The sequence below is a fragment of the Anas acuta genome, chromosome 1 (genome assembly GCF_963932015.1).
Source record: "Anas acuta chromosome 1, bAnaAcu1.1, whole genome shotgun sequence".
In the NCBI taxonomy this organism is placed as follows: Eukaryota; Metazoa; Chordata; class Aves; order Anseriformes; family Anatidae; genus Anas; species Anas acuta.
The window spans coordinates 29,607,382-29,629,201 of record NC_088979.1 but is presented as its reverse complement, the minus strand read 5'-3'; the positions used below and the strand labels follow the sequence as shown (position 1 = coordinate 29,629,201).

The 21,820-nt window shown below is 42.2% G+C and overlaps 1 protein-coding gene across 3 annotated transcripts; it reads right to left on the bottom strand.

Moving 5' to 3' along the window:
* Positions 1 to 1,860: 1,860 nt before the first annotated feature.
* On the bottom strand, positions 1,861 to 11,826 carry ESD (esterase D). Of its 3 annotated transcripts, none has more exons than XM_068674805.1 (9): positions 11,683 to 11,826; positions 10,488 to 10,558; positions 9,463 to 9,551; positions 9,181 to 9,279; positions 6,926 to 7,050; positions 5,728 to 5,847; positions 4,668 to 4,766; positions 2,805 to 2,972; positions 1,861 to 2,083 (listed from the first exon to the last, which is right to left on the bottom strand). In XM_068674805.1, the coding sequence occupies exons 1-9, from the start codon at positions 11,779 to 11,781 to the stop codon at positions 2,003 to 2,005; spliced, it is 951 nt and encodes a 316-aa protein (XP_068530906.1). In that variant the 5' UTR covers positions 11,782 to 11,826; the 3' UTR covers positions 1,861 to 2,002. The 3 variants fall into 3 exon arrangements, with proteins under 3 accessions (XP_068530906.1, XP_068530916.1, XP_068530922.1); XM_068674815.1 differs by having other exon boundaries at positions 11,627 to 11,715; XM_068674821.1 differs by lacking the exon at positions 11,683 to 11,826 and having other exon boundaries at positions 9,463 to 9,583; positions 10,488 to 10,564.
* Positions 11,827 to 21,820: the final 9,994 nt, after the last annotated feature.

Sequence of the window (21,820 nt, the reverse complement as noted above, 5' to 3'; positions counted from 1 at the left end):
CTCTATTATTTGTAGAAACTATTTAATGACTGCCCCGTCATTGACAGTTTATTGTGCAAGAGATGGTCCTCGGAGAGCTTAACCTTGTGAGTGGTGGATGAGGAGTTGGGGATGGAGAGGATGATTTTATGACCCAAACACAGCAATTTTACAGCTAAACTAAGAATTGGGATCCGCTGAGTAACTGTCAGGTTGTCTGTTCAGTGTTTTCGTCAGCTAGGAAAGCTGCTGGGGTTCTTCTTTAAACCAGGCCCCTGGTTTTATGTACTCAAAGCTGAACAGGGGGCCCAGCAGGGCTGTTTTATTCCAGTCCCTATGCTTACAAAGGGGCTTGCTGCATTTCCTTCACAGATTCAAATCCCTGCTTCAGGCTCTGGAGAGAGGAATTAAAATTCCTGCAGGTGAGCTTCCTCTGAGGCTTTTGCTGCTGCTGTTGCCTAAACTCTCCCGTCATTTAGTGAACAGCAGCAGGGGGCTGAAGTGCCCTGGGTTCCACAGCTCAGCTGGGGGCGAAGGAAGACTTTTATTCTGGTGAAGCCACGAAATAACAGTAACCCTTTCTGACCTGAAGCAAGCTGAGTATGACAGGAGCCAAAGCACTTTGCCTGTCTGTAGAAATGGGCAGTGGAGACTGCTGCTCGAAGGCTAAAGTGTATGGCCTTCTCTTTCCCACACAGGTTTCTGAAGTCACATAAATACAGATTTTGCTGGCTTCTTATCTTCTAAGGAAATGTATTTGCCTTAGCAAGATGATTTTATGGCTGTAGTTGTAGTTGTTGGGCAGGACAGCCCAACTGCTGCATCAGACTCAGCATAATTTAGGTGGGCAGGGGCTTCCAGAGCTCCTCTGAGGCTCTGCTCACATGTGGGGAGCTGCACATCTGACAGCAGGCAGCTGCTGGTGGTGCCCAGTTGAGGTCTGAGCCTCGCCAACAATGCATTTTGCAGTCTCACACAACTTCTCATCAAGGTGGGGGTGAGACCAGGTGCCTATAATCACCCACACAGATGATTCAAGTACCTAAAGTCTTCTCTTGCTCTGTCCTGGACTTGCAGTCTGTGGACAGTGGCAGATTTGATGCCTCTTCCTTGTCAGCCTGCTACTGTCCCCAAAGTCAGGGCAGCTTCTATAAAACCTTGAGGTTGCTTTAAGTGCTTGGGGACCTGCATGAGAGCCCTGCTGACACTCACCTGAAGCTGCTCCCATTCACAAACAGGGCAACCAAGGGCCACTTGCAAAGAGGAAAGCAGCAGAGTGTGGAAATGCAAAGTTTTATCACTGGAACAGTGCTGAGTAGTGGCGATGAAAAGTATTTTCAGCTCCAAAACTGTAGCTGTCCTGTTGTTTGGAAAAGCCAACATTGCAGTTAAGCTCCTGGAGGACTGTAGTCTAAGAGCTGAGGTAAAAAAACCTCCCCACACTTATCCACAGAAAAATGGGAGACTTAGAATGACACCATAAAAATGTATCAGGTACAAAAGAGGGCTTTTTTTCCTCCCATGCAGGGCAAGCTGCTTCCTACCATTAACCCAGCAGCTCTAAAACAGCAGCTAAAAGCACTTAAATTACAGGGTTAAACCTGCTTTTTAATCACCTCTAGTGTAACGTGCAGGTGTTTGTACTCCTTAGGGAATGAGAAAATGGCACAACCATTTTCTTTAAATACAAAGAAAGTCTCAGAGTAGCCTGGGATTGCAGCTAAGCAAATCCAGACAGCACACCCTTCCCCGGGGAAGCAAAGGCTGCCTTTCCCCCTCTGCGTGTTACAGGTGGGCTCAGCTTGACCTAGAACTCATGGTAGTGGGCAAGTTTTCAAAGCTTGCAAGAAAATTCAAAATACTTCCTCTAAAACACACACATCAAATCAAGTGAGACTTTATTGCATTATCAGTACAATCAGAAGAGCTCCGTTTTATAGATGCTGCTTCAGCAAATGATTTTTGTTGGGTTCACCTGAACCTCAGGATTCACATCAGTAGATGACACTTCCATCCACGTAGTTCAAGCATTAAGGTATTTTGCATGGTGCTTGATGTGGTCGTTGATAAACGTAGAAATGAAAAAATAGCTGTGATCGTAACCCTAGAAAAGAACAGCAGAAAAGAGATCAGCAAACATACACAGTTTGTGATAAAGCAATCATGTCACACTCTCTTCCAGGGAAGTTAGTGTCTCTTAGGTTTTAATCTGTTTTAAGAAATCAAAAACACCTGCCTTATATATAAAAACTGTAAAACATTCCTAACTAACAGGCTGAACATGGGAAGGTGAACAACAAATGTACCTTCACCTGCCCTAATTGGGGTATGTGAGTTAGAGTTGGGTAACAGCAAGGGTCAGCTGCAGGGCAGGATGCAATCAGAGTAGTTCCCCTCACTGGCATTGCCCTACTGGTAAAATACAGGGTATAAGAACACAGCCCAAGTCTGAGTTAAGCAATTCCACAACTTTCCTGATTTCCACAGACACAGGCAAGCTAAACCACAAAGCTCCGCACTGAACACGGTAAGGATACAGCACAGATAAGGAATCCTGCAAAAACACAACTTCTGTATTGCTTTACAGTGTCTGTGATACCGGTTAAAAATCACAAGTGCTGCTGCTTCAGCCTGCTGCTGGCTGAAGATGATCGGATCGGTTCGTTGAAAGTAGAATCCTGACCCCACCTAGCGGTAAAACGCAGCTGGGCCTCACGGATATCCCACTCCTTGACAGCTGAGGTACAGCAAAACCTAACTTCTTTGACCACCTGCTGCATACAGCCAAAAATCACCAAGCACCAAGCCTGCTGGTGCAGACTTGCCTGCTGCAGCCTGAAGACCACTGGGATTTTCCTCTCGGTGCAGGCGGCAATGAAGTTGTCTGGCAGGAGCTGGCCCGCTGACAGGAACTGGTCGTCTTTGCCTTGGTCGATCAGGATGTCCAGGTGAGAGTCTGGATAGGACTTCACAAGTTGTGTAGCATCGTATGCCTGCAGAAATAAAAGAGAGACAACGTTCAATTCTGCGCGTTAGACTGGGTCATATTTGCTGACTGCAAGTAAAGAATCAGGACATCACGTTGAACTTCTCTATAACTAGAGGTTGGAGGAAGAAAAAAAAACAAAAAACAATTCTGCTTAATGACAAAAGAGGAATTTGGGTATAAATCAAAAGTTAGGAAATTAGCAAATACAGTATGCAAAAAATAAGGAGAAAACATTTGTTTTGTTTCAATCAACCACTATAGTCCAGAACAAGTGTTTTTTACATCAGTAACAATGCTGAAAAAAAGCATATAAATATCTCTGTTCCATACTTGAAAAGCAGCCAGCTGATGGATTCATACGTCACAAGTTTTCCTCGTAGACATAGACTCACCTGAATGCTGTGGCCATGGCACAGAACAACCCTTGCACACACTACACGGTGATTTTAGGCAGAAATACAGAGATGAGTGGTTGCATATCTGTGTCAAAGGCATGCCTGAGTCTATTCCTGATGCCTGCTGTTGATACACCGGACTGGGTTTGCAGAGGAGCTTCAAAGTGAATTAAGGAGTGGTGCTTGAGCGGGTCCAGAGAAGGGCGACGAAGCTGGTGAGGGGCCTGGAGAACAAGTCCTACGAGGAGCGGCTGAGGGAGCTGGGCTTGTTCAGCCTGGAGAAAAGGAGGCTCAGGGGTGACCTTATCGCTCTCTACAGATACCTTAAAGGAGGCTGTAGAGAGGTGGGGGTTGGCCTGTTCTCCCACGTGCCTGGTGACAGGACGAGGGGGAATGGGCTTAAGTTGCGCCAGGGGAGTTTTAGGTTGGATGTTAGGAAGAACTTCTTTACTGAAAGGGTTGTGAGGCACTGGAACAGGCTGCCCAGGAAGGTGGTGGAGTCACCATCCCTGGAAGTCTTCAAAAGACGTTGAGATGTAGAGCTTAGGGATATGGTTTAGTGGGGACTGTTAGCGTTAGGTCAGAGGTTGGACTCGATCATCTTGAGGTCTCTTCCAACCTAGAAATTCTGTGACTCTGTGAAGGAGCCAGAAAACACACTTCTAGCAAAATAAATCCATTCTGCTAAATTTAAGGAAGTTTAATTATCAATTTTAAAATATATAAACTATTTAATTAACAGCTAGTGCTCTTTATGCCTGTAGTATTTATTTCAGGCCTGAATACCTTCCCAAGAAATACTTTAATCCAATTTGCAAGGGATTTATCTGGAGCTTGGGTTTATACATAAGGAAACTAGAATACCTGGTCACAGTGATCCTTCTAACTTATATCTAGGGATACAGCACAAAGTTTCTGCTGCGACTAAAAATACTGAAGGTATTTCAGTAATACCTTTTTTTTTCTTTTAAATCTTTTAAAATTCTCACTGCTTCCATGTATTACAGAAAGTCTCAAACTGCCCATACTTCTTCTAAGCCCACATCTTAAGATCTTCATAAAACAAGGAAGAATTTAGTCAATTTGATGAGAGCCTCCTATTTCATTACAGTTGTTATAAGCACCATCAGGCAATAAATAGCAAGACAGACCCGCCAGACGCATGCAACACTTATCCATGCTTAGGAGAGCAGTAAAAGAGCAATACCAGCTCAGGGGCACCCCAGAATTTTGTTCCAGCCTCCTGCTGCATTTACAGATCACTCGCTGATGCATTTTAAAGGCCTGTGAGTTCCAGCACCTACCTCCCATTTGCTTGCATCCGATCCCAGATATCCGCCAAGGGCTTTCTTCCCCCACTGACACTGAATAGGGTTGCAGATAGGAGCAAAAGCCGACACAGACTGTTGAGAAAGAAAGTGCAAAATAAAACACATGAGTTAAGAAAAGTGATTTCTGATAACCAAGAAGCAAACAAAAAACCTTTTCAAAAGCTGTTTGAAGCTACTGCCAGAAACCAGGACTGCCACCAACCCTCTGAGCTAGGTGTCCTAACCATTGTACTACTTCCCTTTTTTTTTTTTTTTGGTCGTCCCTGGCCCGCTTTCCTTTTTGCACAAGCCAAGCTTCAAAAGGGCAGGCTAGATGCCCCATTCCTATATTTGCTGGGAGATGTTGGTTTGATCCATCCATTCCAGCATGCTTATGTTCAAGTGGAATGAAAATGAATGCCCCTTTAGATACCTTGCACACTCCAAACCCCAACCTTTAAGAAAGCTGACATGCAAACATCAGATAGAAAGAAAAAGGGGAAAGGGGTCCAGATTGTATTTTGTGGGGAGTCCCAGTGCTTGTAAAGTTGCTGTCAGTTGGAGTTCATAGACTCTGCAGTAAGTTCCAAGCAAACACACAAATAGTGGAAGCAAATAGGTTTGCTGGTAGTAAAAGCTCCAAAACAAACTAGACAAGATTTTAGAAGGTATAGCAAATGACGCAATCCGATTTCTAGATAATATTACCAGTGTGTATTAACCCCAGACCTAAAAGGAGCCCATTTATATTTAACAGTTAAATTGGAAGAACTTCATCTTCAAGAAGAAATTGAACTTAGCTTTTAAAATTTGCATTTTTTTTAATTTTTTTTTTTTTTTTTAATTTCACTAATGTCAAATACTCACACATTCCAGAGTAGTGTTTCTGGCAATCTTCCTTATTCCAATAATAAGTTATCAATGAACTACTACAACTAAAACTATGCACATATTTAACACTGTAACAGAACTTGGTATCAGGTTTTCTTCCTTCACTTGCATAGAAGTCTGTAAAAGCCTTAGTATACCGCATATAAGCTGGACTGTATCTTACTTTGTACTTTCCAGGATTCTTCAGAGCAAGAATAAGAGCTCCATGACCTCCCATGGAATGCCCAAAAATAGACATCCGTTCAGGATCAGTAGGGAAATTGGCATTGATTAGTTTAGGCAACTGTAAAGGAAGAGTGGAATAAAAACATTAAAGCAACTTTAGTGCATTTAGACAAAGTAGTACACAAATAACTAACACCTTTTTACTCAAGCAAGGGGGAATTTTTTTAACCTACAAGAGGGGAGATTTAGATTAGCTGTTGGGAGGAAAATCTTCACTCAGAGGGTGGTGAGGCCCTGGCACAGGCTGCCCAGAGAAGCTGTGGCTGCCCCATCCCTGGAGGTGCTCAAGGCCAGGCTGGATGGGGCTTTGGGCAACCTGGGCTGGTGGGAGATGTCCCTGCCCATGGCAGGGGGGTGGATCTAGATGATCTTTAAGGTCCCTTCCAATCCAAGCTGTTCTATGAAACCAAAGGCACATCTTTGGTTCTAGCCTGACATTTGTGATCATGACCTGAAGGCAATTTGAACAGGACTGCAAAAAACAAAGAAAACATCTCACCTAACAATAAGCAATTTGAAAGATCTCTGCAGAGATTTATCATAGCCCAGTAACACAAGATGCACAGTCCCCTTTTAGTAGATCCATACATACGTATGTGCTTCCATAAATGACCAGAAAGGCGAGTTTTCTTAAAAAAATTATTTGCACCATTATTGGCGTACCCCCAAGACAGACAGTGGAAGAAGTCGAAGCGAGCAACACAACTGAAGCACTGGTGCAGTTATATGCAGGGGGTTGTTTCAGAATCAGCAGCGCAGAGATTTTATAAGAACTGAGATTGCACAACTAACAAATCAGGATTAGAAGCGCACGCCAACCCTGTGACGTCTCAGGAAGGAAAGCAGACTCAAGGAGTTTCTGCTTACTCCCAGTTAGGTGTTATCACCTCTGTGCTGTTCTCTCCCTCTTCACTTTTACCACAGTAACTGTTTGGGAAGGAAGGGCCTGAAAACTTGGTAAATTCAGTCACTGAAATAATCAAGAATTGAAAAGAAATAATAAATCCACTTAAAGAAAAAAAAAGACTAAAAAATAAAAAGAGGAAAGCAGGAATCAACAGTCACTTATAGGCTATCAAGATCACCTTAAACAAGCTTAAGTGCTTGGAACAGAGAGCATTCCTTCTTCAGCTTACCTCATCCTTGACGTAGGAGTACATCCTATAGTTTGTTTTCCAAGGTTCTTCGGTGGCATCCACATAAAAACCAGCACCGGTGCCAAAATCCCAGCTTTCTTCTTCTCCTTCAATATTGCAGCCACCTGCCACGAAAATTGGTTTTATAGTTACCACATCGTCTTTACTAGATGCTCAGAATCAAAGAAACTGTCGTTCAAGTTAGACACTCTGGGCATTAGTTGCTCAATCCCATGTCTCTAGCCCTCCAACCTGCAGCACAACTCAGATTTCCTTTCATTAATACCGACTTTTCAAGTGTTATTTCAGTAAGGCTTTCAAAACGCCACTTAGATGTTACCAACAGATGTAGCAAAGCTCTAACTTGTTTCGGTATCCCCTCATAAATAAGCAACAGCACACAAATCTCTCTTACACTAAGCCTGTAAAGCTTCCTCCAATTTACCCAGGGACTTACTAAAAATTTTTAATCTTTGCTTGGTGTGATCAGTTTATCTCAGCTATTAGACTTCATCCTGTCACGTACAGGAAACTGTGAAAAACAGAAACAGTGGAAAATTTTGTTTCCCTTAGAAAAACAGAACTACCTGTCACCAGAGCAGCTTATGTGCTTCAAACAGCATCTGGTACAGCTCCACTTCTTCAGATTCCACAGCACTGACTGTCCCTGCCTTTTTTTTAAGTATGTAACTGTACTTTTTCTGCAGTTCATTTCATTGCTCCCACCTGTAACTTGCCATAAAACTTCTGTAATTTCTCCTCTGAATAACTGCAGGGTTGTATCCTCTTTTCCAAGGCTACACTTCCGAAGTAAATTTGCAAATATCTCCTTGAAAGTCGATGCAACCCATCTCTTACTCTCCCTTTGATTAGCCTGTGATTTACAAGCTTCTTTTTCAGAAGAGAATGTAATTTTTCAAGCTCTGATAGGAAATAATGGCCTTCCTTTTTCTAAAATGTTCCTAGTTTTAGCAACCCAAATTATGTTGGTTTTCTAGCCCACATGTAATTTGACCATCCCCGTTAATTTGTGCAGAGCTACCCACCACTTTGTCACAATATGAAATCGGATTTTTGCAAGGACCAAAGTTGAGTTTGCTCCAGTGACGTGCCCTTGAGCACTCACTGGTTTTGTAACTTAAGAGTCCAGCAGTCAGAGGGAGTTGGGAGTGCTCACACAACATGTTGGGTACAAAATTCTCGTATCTTCAGACATGAACAAAGACTCAGAAAGTCCTACTGGGCAATGAAGGCAACATTTTTCTTAGAAAGAAACTTAAGGGGAATTCTGGAAAAAGAAACTCGAAAAGGAAAACAAACACACAAAACACACAACTGTTCAGTAAACCTGGAAAACAAATCTCTACAAAGGAGGAAAGGTAAATTCTGCCAGACCCTGACAGAGAAGTTTTAACTACAGATATGTCAAGTTTTCATACTTAAAGATTATTTTTTGACCTGACACAACTACAAAGCCTAGGTATGAGAACTGTCCTCTGGAAAGAGCATCACTTCATTCCCCTATTACCTGTGTTCAGATCTGATGTGCTAAAGCTTAGGAAATGTACAAAGGTGGCACTCTTCTCACACAGCAGCACTGATGAGACTTCAGCAGAACCCAGCAAATACTGAACGTTGTACCCTGAATCCCCCAAAGTTACTGTATTTCCCATAGATCCACCATTTTCAGGTTTCTCCTATCGCACAGAAGCTCAGCCTTGCAAAATAACAAGGCATCATCTTAAAACAGTATTAAAGAAACATTCTACTGCACTTGCAAGGGGAAAGCGTTGTGGTTTGCTTTAAACTTTAAGTACCACAACACTCCGGAGACGTGGATTTAATAGGCTTCAGGAGACTGTATAGAATCAAAAGTAAATGTTATAGCTTTCTGACAACAGGGTTCTCAAGAGCTTTTTCTAAGCCTCAGCAAGCCATAAAGTGCAAGCATTTCTGGTAACACACGCTTCTCGTTTTCCCTTTTTTCCCTCTCCTCATTCACACTGAATTCAATGGCCCCTTTGTTCTAGCTGTAGTAACCGAAACCATAAAAGAGTTTCAAATGCCAGACCTTTACTAGCCTGTTATTAAGAATACAGATGATATAATCCAGCAAACGATATAGAGGCAAGGTCAAATTCTGACTCAGGTGGGCAATACACTTTGTAGCAAACTGCAGCACTCCATTCTTTGAGAATAAAGACAGTGTACTAACAACTGAAATATCTTCAGTCATATTTTCTGTTAAAACTTACGTGGGCTGGTGTCTGGTGCAACTACAATAAGGCCATGTTCAGCTGCAGCTTGCTGAAAACCAGCTTTTGTTATAAAGTTCTGTTCTGTACAAGTTAACCCTAGAAGAAAGAAAAATATGGTCCATTACATACTGTCCACAGCGTTCCTGTTTCCAAAACCTTTCTGACAGAAAAGGTTTTGAAAAATAGTTTATCTATTCTATTTCCATGAACATGCAGGCCACAGTAGCCTGAAAATGCTTAAGACTCTCTTTTTAAATTCCTAAAATTCGTGTTACTTACCTGAGAGCCAATACAGCACAGGACACTTCCCAGTTTCTGCTTTTGGAGGCAAGTAGATTCCAAATTTCATTTTGCATTTTAGCTCTGTACTGTATCAATAAAACACTCCTTGTTATCAGCGCTACTTAATTAACAAGGTCCATAGCATTAAAAGAAGAAAGCAGAATCAATGCATTTCATTCAAAAACAGGTTTACTCAGTGAATTATAACAACTAACATGTTAAATTAAGTGAAATTCAGTTTAAAACCCAGCCTTAGCCAGTTGAATTGGCAACAGTTAACCTTCCCACCTTGTTTGGAAAGCATCAAAACCACTGTCTTACAAATAAGCCATATTTTGCAGTGTTGCTAACACAGAACAGCTTGATAGTAGAATTTTGAACCCCAGAAATATTTAACTTGAGCCTTGCATATTACACTGGGAAGTAACTTTTACTGAAGAACATACCACGAGTTACAGAACATGCTCCAGAGCATGCTCCACCAAGAGAGAAGTGTTTTCAGTGTGCTAAATCTACAGACTGAATGCCCAATTTATGCTAAAGCCTCAGATTGTCATTAAAAGCTCATCTAAGAATAATGGCTTTTCCTTTTGATTAGAAATTTAAAAATGAATTCCTCCCTGTTCACCTTCATCAGACAACTGGAGCACATCTATTGTGTCTCTCTGTTCATGGCATTTTGTCAGAGTACATAAAATCAAAATATACAGTAGAGTGAACCGAACTTTGTACAGACTGACTCTGTACTACAAGCAGGAAAACCCAAAGCAATGGGGCCCTTGTCTTTAAAGGTGAAAATGCTGGCTTCCCATCTCAGGTCTGCAGCACTAAGCACACTGACCATGTTAAACATTAACATAGAAATATAAGAACACAGCCAAAACAGTATAAGGCAACACTCCTCACTGAAATATGGATAACAGTGAGAAAACATTTTCCTGCAGGCTAAGAATACTGACATAAATGATACCAAGGATTCACTGCCCAAAAACAAACATTCAGATTGTTTTTGTAGTGTTTACCTGTCATGTTCAAACACCTTCTGGAAACCCTCGAAGCATTTATTGCTAGAAACCTGTTTCAGAGCCATGGTCTGTTAAGAACAGAAGAGCAAGTTAAACTCAAAAATAAAACACTCCAGAAGTTACAGGAACAGAAAAGATGAACACAACTTTAATCATCTTTAATACCACAGTCTGTCAGAAGACTCTCTTGCAAACACTTTCTGATCTTCCATTAACTTTCTGCTGCCCTACATTAGCATCAGTTTTATTGCTGTCTTGCAGGAGAGCTCCATAGTAGCTAACAGGGATGAAGTCAGAACACAGAATAAAAGTTAAATTCAGGGCTTGGAAATACAGAAGATGGGGAAGAGTGGAGAGGGAGAGTTGAACTCTTGAACACAGCACTCTTCAAACTTCCCTACTTTCTTACAGACCTGCATCCTCAATTCCTTTACCTCTGCAGTAATTTTAGCTTTCTCTTTGCATACCAAAGCTACTATGAAACAAGAAATAGAAACCGCGGCGTGTTGTGGTTAGCCTGGAGCCACACATGCTGAGTGGCCTGCTACCTGCCTGATGAACATGCAGGAGAAAACCTGCCCTGCCTTTGCTTTGCTGGGTGTCAGCACCCAGCCGCTAACTGTAATCATCACAGCACTGAGGGCTGCAATCATCTTTAATTAAACTGCGTTGCTCTGAAAGCCTGGGGGAGCACAGAAGTGGCCACAAAAGTAGACACTGTGAGTTTCATGGCCAGGCAGCTGGTTGCTAAAGGGGTAAAGGGTCGGCACTGCCACAAACCAACCCCAATGTCAAAACAGGTAATTGTCCAAAATAAAAACCACCCTGGTGCGCTCCTGTGGTGCGTGAGGGGCAGAAAGCCGTCCCTTGGGGCTTGTTTACGCTCCTTTACCACCCCGAGGGGCTGGTGTCAGGCAGGGTCCCCACAGAGGAGGCCGTCCCGGCAGCTTGGGCCGCTTAGGGGCTCGGATTTTAATTTCTGGGCAGAATTTCCCCACGGCCGCTGTATTTAAGCGCTCTCCTTCACCTCCCTTTCCACCCTCCCGCCCCTCAGCCCGGGCCTGAAGGCCCGCCCGTGCCCCACCGCCACCCCGCGGGGGGAAGCGGGGAGCCCCCGGCCATGCCGTGCTGCTCACCCCGAGCCTCTAGCCCCCAGCCTGGCTGTCTGCACCCCTTCACCCCGCTCCCTTACCTCGGAGGAGCTTTGGGGCCCGGCTGCGGAACGAGCGGGGGAAGAGGCGGCACCGGGCGGGCGCCACCTCCCCTCAGCCCCGCCTGCGGGGCCCGCCATGGCGGCCGCCCGCCATGGTGCTCGAAGGGGCTGTCCCCGTCATGGCCTCGGGGCTCCGCAGGGAGGAATCTCCTCCATCCTTCGTCGCTGTTTAGTTTCGATTCTAAAGCTGAGGAGAAAGCCGCTTAGGAACCTCCTCTGCTGCCCTGTTGAGGAGAAAACCTGTTACAAACCTCCCCAGCTTCCCTCTACTTTGAGGAGAAAGCCTCTTACAATCCTCCTCAGCTTCCCTGTATTTTGAGGAGAAAACCTTTTAGGAACCTCCCCAGCTTCCCCTATACTTTGAATATAGGGAGAGCTCAAACGTGCTTGAGGCAGCCAGCCAGCAGAGCCGCAGGGAGAAGGTGCTCCATGGTGGTGGCTGCCATTTTGCGCCCCAGTAAGGGCTGCGTGGTTTGGGCACGGTGAAGCCCAAACTTTAGATGCCCTTGGTGTAGGCATCTTCTTCTGGAGGGACCTGCTGGAGGAGCAGGGCATCCCCTCAACTGTCCTGTCTCTTCAGGCCCTTCTCCAGCTTGGCCAGGAGGCCAGGAGGAGAGCATCTACGTGCGACTCTGGTGTGTTTGTGCCCCAGTGTTTTAGGGACCTACCCACGTCTCTGCTGGACTTGAAGGTCTTGAATTCTAAAATGTCAATCCAGAGACTCTGATAATGCTGAAATATTCAAAACAAGTATTTCTATTAGCACTACTTTCACTCATCCTCCAAGACCTTTCTAGTTTAAATAGTTTTTGTTGTGACACCTCCGTTGGGAGATCACAAAATAAATAAATAAAAAGTATTTGGAAGTACTTTTATCCTGTTCCTATCCCAAATTCTTTTCACTTCCTGCTGTTAATATTTTATTTTTTAACTTGTGATTAAGCATGCCCATCAGATGCCAAAAAATGTCCTCAGCAAAGCACTCTCCCTCTTTTTAGCCTTCTAGCATGTACTTTATTAGAAGCAACTATTTTTGCCCATAACATTTTGAAGTCTGATTATCTGTTACTTTGTTGATGTGACAATAATTCTTTTCTATTTATAATCCGTCGTTCTAGCGATGCACAATAACGCCAGCTTTGTCCTCCCATTACTTTTTACTCTTCTCCAGCAGAGCTGATAGATCCATTTGTAATGCAGCTGTTGGACCTTGGACCTTGGCTACCCATGCTGCATTCCAGACTGCCTTTCCTATCCTGTCCCCGTATGTTGATATATCTCATACAAATAGTTTGTGTCTGAGCTATTTAAACCTTCTTCTCTTGGTTTTTCTTTCGCAAGCCAGGTTCAACAGCCCTTAAGCAAACTGATGTTTCTTCACTAGCATTTCTAAAACACTCCCCAGGTCATTTCTTCCATCTGTATCTGTGTGTATTTTGTTATTTTCTTAATGTCCTCGTCTCATTACCAAGATATTGTCCAGTTAGTTTGTTATTTGATCCAAACTTTAGCCAGGCTATTTATTCTCTCATATATATAGTCAGCTGTCCTTCAGCACATCTCATTTTGCATGGTATCTGCAGTTGTTTTTAGCTATTTCTCTCTTGGCAGTATAAAACCTGCCTATCTCAGCACTGATGCTGAGATTTTTATTTCCTATCCAAATCTCTTAGATAACCCCTGTTCAGTTTGTTCCCATCTCACAGTGACGTTCAGAAGGATCCAGCTCACAGCCCACTCATGAGTTTCCTTGCCTTCCCCACATCTCCATGACATCAAGATATAGTTATTATTTTGTATGTCTTTTCAGTCAAAAATGACAAAATAAGTGCCTAGGTCAATAATGTGAGGGTTCTGTTGCAGCCCCTCCAGAGAGCTGTTTTAATGGCATAGTGCTGAGTGTGTGTTGTGTGTAAGAACATGCAAAGTGGAAAACAGACCAGGATAGTGTTGTAAACAGTTGCCAAGCTGGTTCAATCTCTTCTTTGCTTTTTGTTTATATCTTTTCAGTATCTTAGATTATGCACATTTTTTAACCTCAATGCCATTTCTGAATCCTTTAAGACAGCATCTGCAGCTGTCACCTGTGAATTCATTTTGGTTTCATTCTGCCTTTCACTTCAGACTATCTATAAATAAAAGATACGAAATGGGCTTCCTGTCCCTCATCATTAAAAGGCATTTCTTTATATGTTGCAACATGGAAAACAGTAGAAACGAGGATATTAAAAAGAAAAGAATGACAGAAATTGACTTTGTAAATTCTTGTAGCTTATGCACTCTTGCTTTATTACTTTATAATTGTATTCCAAGCACAACACATACTTCTCCAACACACTTGCTGTATGTTCCCCCTACAGACAGTACTTTCAATCATGTTACTACTGATCTAATCCAGTAGGAAGATATGATTTCATGTAGTCTACCTAGCATTTATTTTGGCATGTATAAGGATGGCTTTATCAGAAAGTCAGAAGGATTTTTGCTTTTTCACATTTTCAGTATCATTTCTGTACTTGGGGAAACCTGCCATTACCTTCATCCCAATCAAACAGATTTGCAGTAAAGACTCCAGAAAGAAACTTCCACATTGTAGAATCACAGAATCATAGAATATCCTGAGTTGGAAGGGACCCTTAAGGATCATCAAGTCCAACTCTTGACACCGCACAGGTCTACCCAAAAGTTCAGACCATGTGACTAAGTGCACAGTCCAATCTCTTCTTAAATTCACTCAGGCTCGGTGCAGTGACCACTTCCCTGGGGAGCCTGTTCCAGTGTGCAACCACCCTCTCTGTGAAGAACCCCCTCCTGATGTCAAGCCTAAATTTCCCCTGCCTCAGCTTAACCCCGTTCCCGCGGGTCCTGTCACTGGTGTTAATGGAGAAAAGGTCTCCTGCCTCTCGACACCCCCTTACGAGGAAGTTGTAGACTGCGATGAGGTCTCCCCTCAGCCTCCTCTTCTCCAGGCTGAACAGGCCCAGTGCCCTCAGCCGTTCCTCGTACGTCTTCCCCTCCAGGCCTTTCACCATCTTCGTAGCCCTCCTCTGGACACTCTCCAACAGTTTCATGTCCTTTTTATACTGTGGTGCCCAGAACTGCACACAGTACTCGAGGTGAGGCCGCACCAGCGCAGAGTAGAGCGGGACAATCACCTCCCTCGACCTACTAGCGATGCCGTGCTTGATGCACCCCAGGACACGGTTGGCCCTCCTGGCTGCCAGGGCACACTGCCGGCTCATATTCAACTTGCTGTCTACCACGACCCCCAGATCCCTCTCTTCTAGGCTGCTCTCCAGCGTCTCATCGCCCAGTCTGTACGTGCAGCCAGGGTTTCCCCGTCCCAGGTGCAGGACCCGGCACTTGCTCTTATTGAACTTCATGCGTTTGGTGATCGCCCAGCTCTCCAACCTATCCAGATCCCTCTGCAAGGCCTTTCCACCCTCAACAGAGTCCACGACTCCTCCAAGTTTGGTGTCATCAGCAAACTTGCTCAAAATACCTTCTATTCCTACATCCAGATCATTTATAAAAATATTGAAAAGTACCGGCCCTAAAATGGAGCCTTGAGGGACCCCACTGGTGACCGCCCGCCAGCCTGACGCAGCCCCATTTACCATAACCCTTTGGGCCCTGCCCGTTAGCCAGTTGCTCACCCATCGTATGATGTTTTTATTTAGCTGTATGGTGGACATTTTGTCCAGTAGGATCCTATGGGAAACCGTGTCAAAAGCCTTGCTGAAGTCCAAAAAAAATCACATCAGCTGGTTTCCCTTGGTCCACCATACGGGTGATCTTATCATAAAAGGAAAGGCAAGCAATCTCTATGTCTTAAGCTTGTAGTACCAAATTCTTCCTGACTCATTGTCTTTTCAGTAAACACAGTCCTTCCCCCTGCCATGCACTTGCGTGCATGCTTTTCCAGTGGTTTGGTAGTGGCAGATTGAGTGAAGAATGTTAGTTGCTAACTCGTTTTCCCTCATAGCTATGAGCCCCATCTCCTGCTAGTGCTTCTCAATCCTTTTTATTTATTTATTTATGTGGGCATATGGTTTAATTTTCACTTTGGTTGTTCAGACCACTGCATTCACACTTCTCTGCCTGCTTTGCCAGGAGATTATTTGTATGCAGTTCTTTACTGTAAACAACTTTTCCAATGTTATTTTCAATCAAAAATGACTGAAATATATGCATAGGAAAAGTAATGTGAGGGCTGTGTTTCATCCCTACAAAGAGCTGTTTGCATGCCCTAAATAGGGCAATTTCTTATAGCAGTTGTCCATAATTTTGTAATTTGTTGTTGTAATGCCATACTTTTCTAAAACATATTAAACCATTATCTTATTGGCAATTTTGAAGCAACATACATGACTGTTAATATTCCTCAGTATATTTCAAGCTGATTGTACTGAAATAATCTGCTTCAAGACTTCAGCTTTTCAAGGGAGAAGCTGTACACAGGGAGGAGGAAAATTTGTCTGCTGCTTCATTATTATTGATTTCTTTTTCAATTTGCCCTTGTTTATCACATCCATTTATCTTACTTTTTTTTTTTTTTTAGATGCAAGTTAGATTTTTCAAAGTTTATTTCTTTTTATTTCCTTCCTTACTGTCAAGATTTCACCTTGATATAACTTCTGATATCATTTAACTGCTACCCATTCAAGGCAGTTCTTTATTTTCTCCATGACTTGCCTAAGGTGCTTCTTCTCCACCAAAGCCCATGGCAGAGGCCGGGAACTAGACACCCTCCCTCACTTATTTTATCCACCTGCATTAAGTATTTTTCTTACTTGCTCCATTTCTTGCTTGCATGGTTTCCTTTTTGTTCATTAGAACCTTAGTGAATCATATGAGTCCATATATATATATTTTTTTTGTATCACTGTAGTGCAAGTTACAGTGCTGTCAATGCTGTCTCCTCTTTATGTTCTACACAAGATTTCTCATTCAATAGGAAAGACATAATCGGTCTTTAGTAAGAACCTGATTTGATTAACCATATTGGCAAATGGAGAAGTTTCCCTGAACAGTTTTTGTTAATTTGTCTTTCATCAAGTTACACAATCCCTTCTGTGTCCGGAGATGATGTCTAAATCAGTGATTGTCTGTGTCACTGTGATATCTGTATAGCTCCCCTGGCTTCTCTATTAGTTTGGCCATATTTTGTTCTGGTGTTTCTGCAGTACTGTACTGGTGAGCTGCAATGCCCTCAAATAGCTTTGAAGTGCTATGAGGCTGGGCATGTTCACGAATCCTTTTGGCTACAGGAAATACATAACACAGAAGACTTGCAGTTGCAGAAATAAACCGTTTGTGATAAAAAGCTAGAAAAAAAAATAGTGGTTTTATTTGTTGCTTGTTTAGTTTTTAAATCTTTGGGTGTGGAGTGAATAAAGCACTGAAAACTTCTCTAGAGAAAAAAAAAAAAAAAAGAGCATGCTTGTTATATTACAGTAGCACTGTAAGAAATATTATTTTTTTTTCTCATTAATTTGGTAAAATGCAAAAGTAAGGATGTGTTTGTATTGAGCTTATGTGGTAAGGGCCTGGTAGCAGGGGGCTGCAGGGGTGGCCTCTGTGAGCAGAGCCCAGCAGCTGCCCCATGTCGGATCAGAGCCAGCTCCAGATGGCTCCAAAGGGACCTGCTGCTGGCCAGAGCCGAGCTGGGGACTGAAACTGTTTGGGCCTCTGTGAGAACAGACTGAAGAAAGAGAAGCAGAAACCCTGCTGTGCAACTGCAGCTGGGAGAGAGGAGTGAGACCCAGCCCTGCAGCCCCCCGGCCAGTGCAGCAGGAGGGCAGGAGGTGCTCCAGGCAGGCAGCAGCAGTTCCCCTGCGGCCTGTGGAGAGGCCCCTGGTGGAGCAGGCTGTCCCCCTGCAGCCCATGGGTCCCACATGGAGCAGATCTCCATGCTGCAGCCCGTGGAGGAGCCCCGGTGGAGCAGGGGGCTGGGGGTGCCAGAACACCATGGGAGGGACCCCACGGGGAGCAGGGGCAGGGAGGGACCGTGAAGGAGCAGCAGAGATGAAGCGTCAGGGACTGACCGCAGCCCCCATTGCCCATTCCCCTGCACTGCTCAAGGGGAGGATGTGGAAGAGACTGGATAGAGGGAAGGTGTTTTTAGTTTGCTTTTAGCTTCTCACTGCTCTAGTCTGTTAGTAATAAGCATTAAATTACATTAATCTTTCTATGCTGCATTTGTTTTGAACGTGACAATAATTGGTTGGTGATCTCCCTGTCCTTATCCTTACCCTTGAGCCCTTTCCATCATATTTTCTCCCTCTTCCTGTGACAAGGGAGAGTGAGAGAACAGTTGTAGTGGAGCTCAGCTGCTCAGCCGGGTAAAACCACCACAATATTACAAATGATACCAAATCCAGTGAGGTGCATAAATCTGGTAATTCTGCTAAAAAGTATTTTTTTTTCTTAATGCTATACAATTAAGAAAATGAAGCCAACTTTTTTATTTTTTGCCTTTTTTTCTTTTTTTTTTTTTTTTGTGGGAAATTGACTGTATGTATTCATAATACATCTTTTGTTTCTGTTTCTTTCTAGTACGGATTACTTTCAAACTCACAAAGAGTGTGCCTGTGAAATTTTCTGCTTACAGGTTTAAATTTGATATGTTGGGCTTACCGAGCCTTTAAAGCTGGTGTTTTGGATTCAAGTATCCAAGTAAAAATTGATGTTTAATCTAAAGGATACAGGCTCACACAAGACCTGACAGAGATTGTCAAAGCACAATTTTAAATTCCATTTCAGCCAACAAATAATTCAGTAGAACATTAGGGCTTACCTCATTTTGGGTGCCCCAAAGAGAAGTGGAGACATAAATGGTATTTGTTTTGACTCATGGGAGGCTTTCCCCAGAAGATAAGCTTTTCTTTAGGTTTAGGGAATGAGTTAAAATCAGCAACACCAGCTGGCTATCCTAGGACATCTTGATCCCTATATGAGCCATGAGGTACAGTTAGTACAATTAACTTTCTTTCTTGGTCTTGGGGTGCAGTTCAGGCCACAGACTTTAAGTCATTTGACAAACCGAGGATCAAAATAGTAGAACGGATCTTTGAGTTGAGTATCATAAAGTCTTCTTGTGAGGACTATCTAATTCTGTTGCTTATAATGATGTAAGATGGAGAGTCAAGTAAATTATGGTGAATTGCTTCTGCTCTCTATTTTAAAGATTATTTTGAAGAGTGCGGCTTTTGAAAAATGCTGAGGAAAAAGCAATATTTCAACTTACTCAGCAGCAAAGACTACAAAATGAGCTGTTCATAAAGTTGTTTTGGAACTCAACAACCATCATTTTAACGACTGTTTTCTTTGCCTCCATTTTGTGTGGCCCTTGTGTGGTTGGTTGTATGAACATAATTTTTATTACTGGCTTCCTGGGAGCACTGAAGAAGTGCATAAGGATTTTCAGACTGTAAATCTCTTTTTGTCATTACAGAATACATTTCCTACAGCAGGAAAAATAAAAGCAAACTCAGGAAATACTGGTATTTGTGTTGTCAGTGAACCGTAACCTAAGAATTTGCAAATTGATTCCTTGAGGTCTTTTAGATCAATCACAAATGCACTTGCACAAATACTTGTCAAAGAGCAGGAACAGAAAGATGAGGAACTGTTTAATTAAATTCATACCCAGATCACTTTTTCAGTTTGAAATCTAACACAAGAGCAACTGTAGTTGTATAGAGCAAAAGTCCATTCAGCCCACCACCCCATGCATTTGGCAAGGAGGTCCAGGAGATGCTCACATCTAGCACTCTGAGACCCCTGCAGTATTCTGGCTAGATATATCTGTAATCTCTATGTTAAGGAGCCCGTCTTGGATTTCTCTTTCATGAATTTTCACAATCCTTGAAGAGTCCTAATCAATTTGGGTATTTATCTGAATGGCAGCCGTCTTGTAATTTTGATTGTCCTTGTTGCTCATTGTACTCTTTAAAGTCATACGAAAATACCTTTTAACTACTGCTGATCATTTTTTGCATGGTTCCATAACACAAAAATCTCATTCCCATGTGGCAACGGTCAGTTTAGAGCATATTATATATCATAAACTCATATAATAAAATCATAAAACTGATTTTTCCCTACCAAGGTGCCTTAATAAACCTTAAGTTTATTAACTTCGAATTTCATTTGCCATTTTCAGGGCCATCACAGAATGTCATGAGGTCTTTGCATGGTCTTTGCAATCAGTTCTCCACTGTGTATGCCACTTTTATATGTTTTTTTCTAGTTTTTTACATTTGTGTAAAACACCACAGGCACCATACAGGCCCCTGTAGGACTCCCTGGTGTCTTACGTCAATGGTGAAGACTGATTATTTAAGAACTTTTGATGAGGGACCATGTTGATGCACATATGGGGTGACTCCCTTTAGAGAATACATCCATAGGTTGGCTTATGCCCTTTACGTAGTCTCCATATGTTTTTCTCTTTTACTTCATTATCCTTTTGCTAACAGTTTTAGAGGCAAATCTGACGTGACTGTAAGGAAGTCTGCTAATATAGGATCATACCCAAGTGTCCTCACTGTGAACACTGATTTTTATTTTTAAAGTTTTTCTGCTAATTTATTAGGTTCTCTTAGTGAAAGATCCCAGGTTTCCATTCACACCCAGGGTAGCGAAGTACTCATAATTAAAATATATTATCTTACCCATTTTAAATAAAACCTGAACAAGTCAAGCATTTGAAAAATTACAACACTTGGCTATATTGAACTCAATTTTTTCTCTGCAACCACCTAAAATTCTTTGTTTTAATTAGTATTTAATTTTCCATTTTGATAAATTTGCCAGTTAAAATGTACAGCTATAACTATCATACGTATTTCCCAGCTTGGTACTGGTTACACAGCAATATAATCCAAGCAATTTAGATGCAGGTACTCCCAGCAAAGGCTAAGAATATGGGTAACTTTACACATGTAAAATGACACACTGATTGTGAATAAAACTATTGTTTTCTCAGATTTTCTTTACCCTAAAAATTAGCTTCAACCCAACTGAAAAATTATAAACTTATGTGTGGTTAAACAGCTTTGAACATAATTTTGGTTTGCAGAACCATTGTTAGAACCATTTACAGTGTAAGATAACATGGTATGTCTTCGATTAAAATACAAATAGCAAAATCGAACATCATATGATTTAATCAAGGAACTTCATTATATAAAATTTCCAAATATCCTTTTGCCATATATCAGCTAGCCTCAGAAGATGATGCTGTAAACCTGTAGACCAAATATCTTCTTTTCCAAATATCTCCTTTGCTTTTAGGGCTTGGAGTGCCGGGTGGATAAGCTAGATTTGCTCTCTTTCAATGGTCAGTGAAAAGTATGCCAGAACAGGTGAATCTAGAAAGGAGTTTTCCTACTAACATGAGTAATTATGCTGTCCTGGAGCCTATGTCCAGTGATTTAGTACTACAGAGGTTAAATTGAGTGGTAATGTGCCAGGGATTTCACTCTGTATTGCCTCACAGGTATGTAGCTAAAATATCATATACCTTTACTAGGTAACTTCTGAAAAAGATGCCTTTGTATATGCTCCTCTACACATTTTAAAGCTTGATGAAACTTTAAGACTGCATTTAGGTTTGTCAGGGGCTTCTTATTAACAGCCCTACTACAACTGTGAAGAAGAGCATGTATGCCATAAGATCAGTTTAGAGGGATACATTTGTTTTGGGATTAGGATGGAAAAAAATCGAGAAGTAAAAAAATCCATTTTGAGTTCTTGTTAGAATACTCTCTATGAAAGGAAACAAATACCAATAGATGGCACTGTGGTTCTGTGGCTCAGGTGTTACTTGCATCTGTGTAAAGTGTTTTGTTGCTATTTATTTATGATGCTTGTTAATTTTATTCTTATAGTGTGACTTTTTAGGAAAATTAATGTACTTGGCTTATACTATTGCAAGTGCGTTGTTTCTGAGACTGAAATGTTTTAAGCTGTATGTATTAGTCCAAAGAGTATAAAACTTTCCATGAGAACTGCTGTCTTAAGAAAAAATGATTGCAACAGCTCCTTGTGGACCGCAGTCTTCTGAGATAAATGGTTAAATTCTGCAACACAGTCTTTCTCTTTCTTGGTT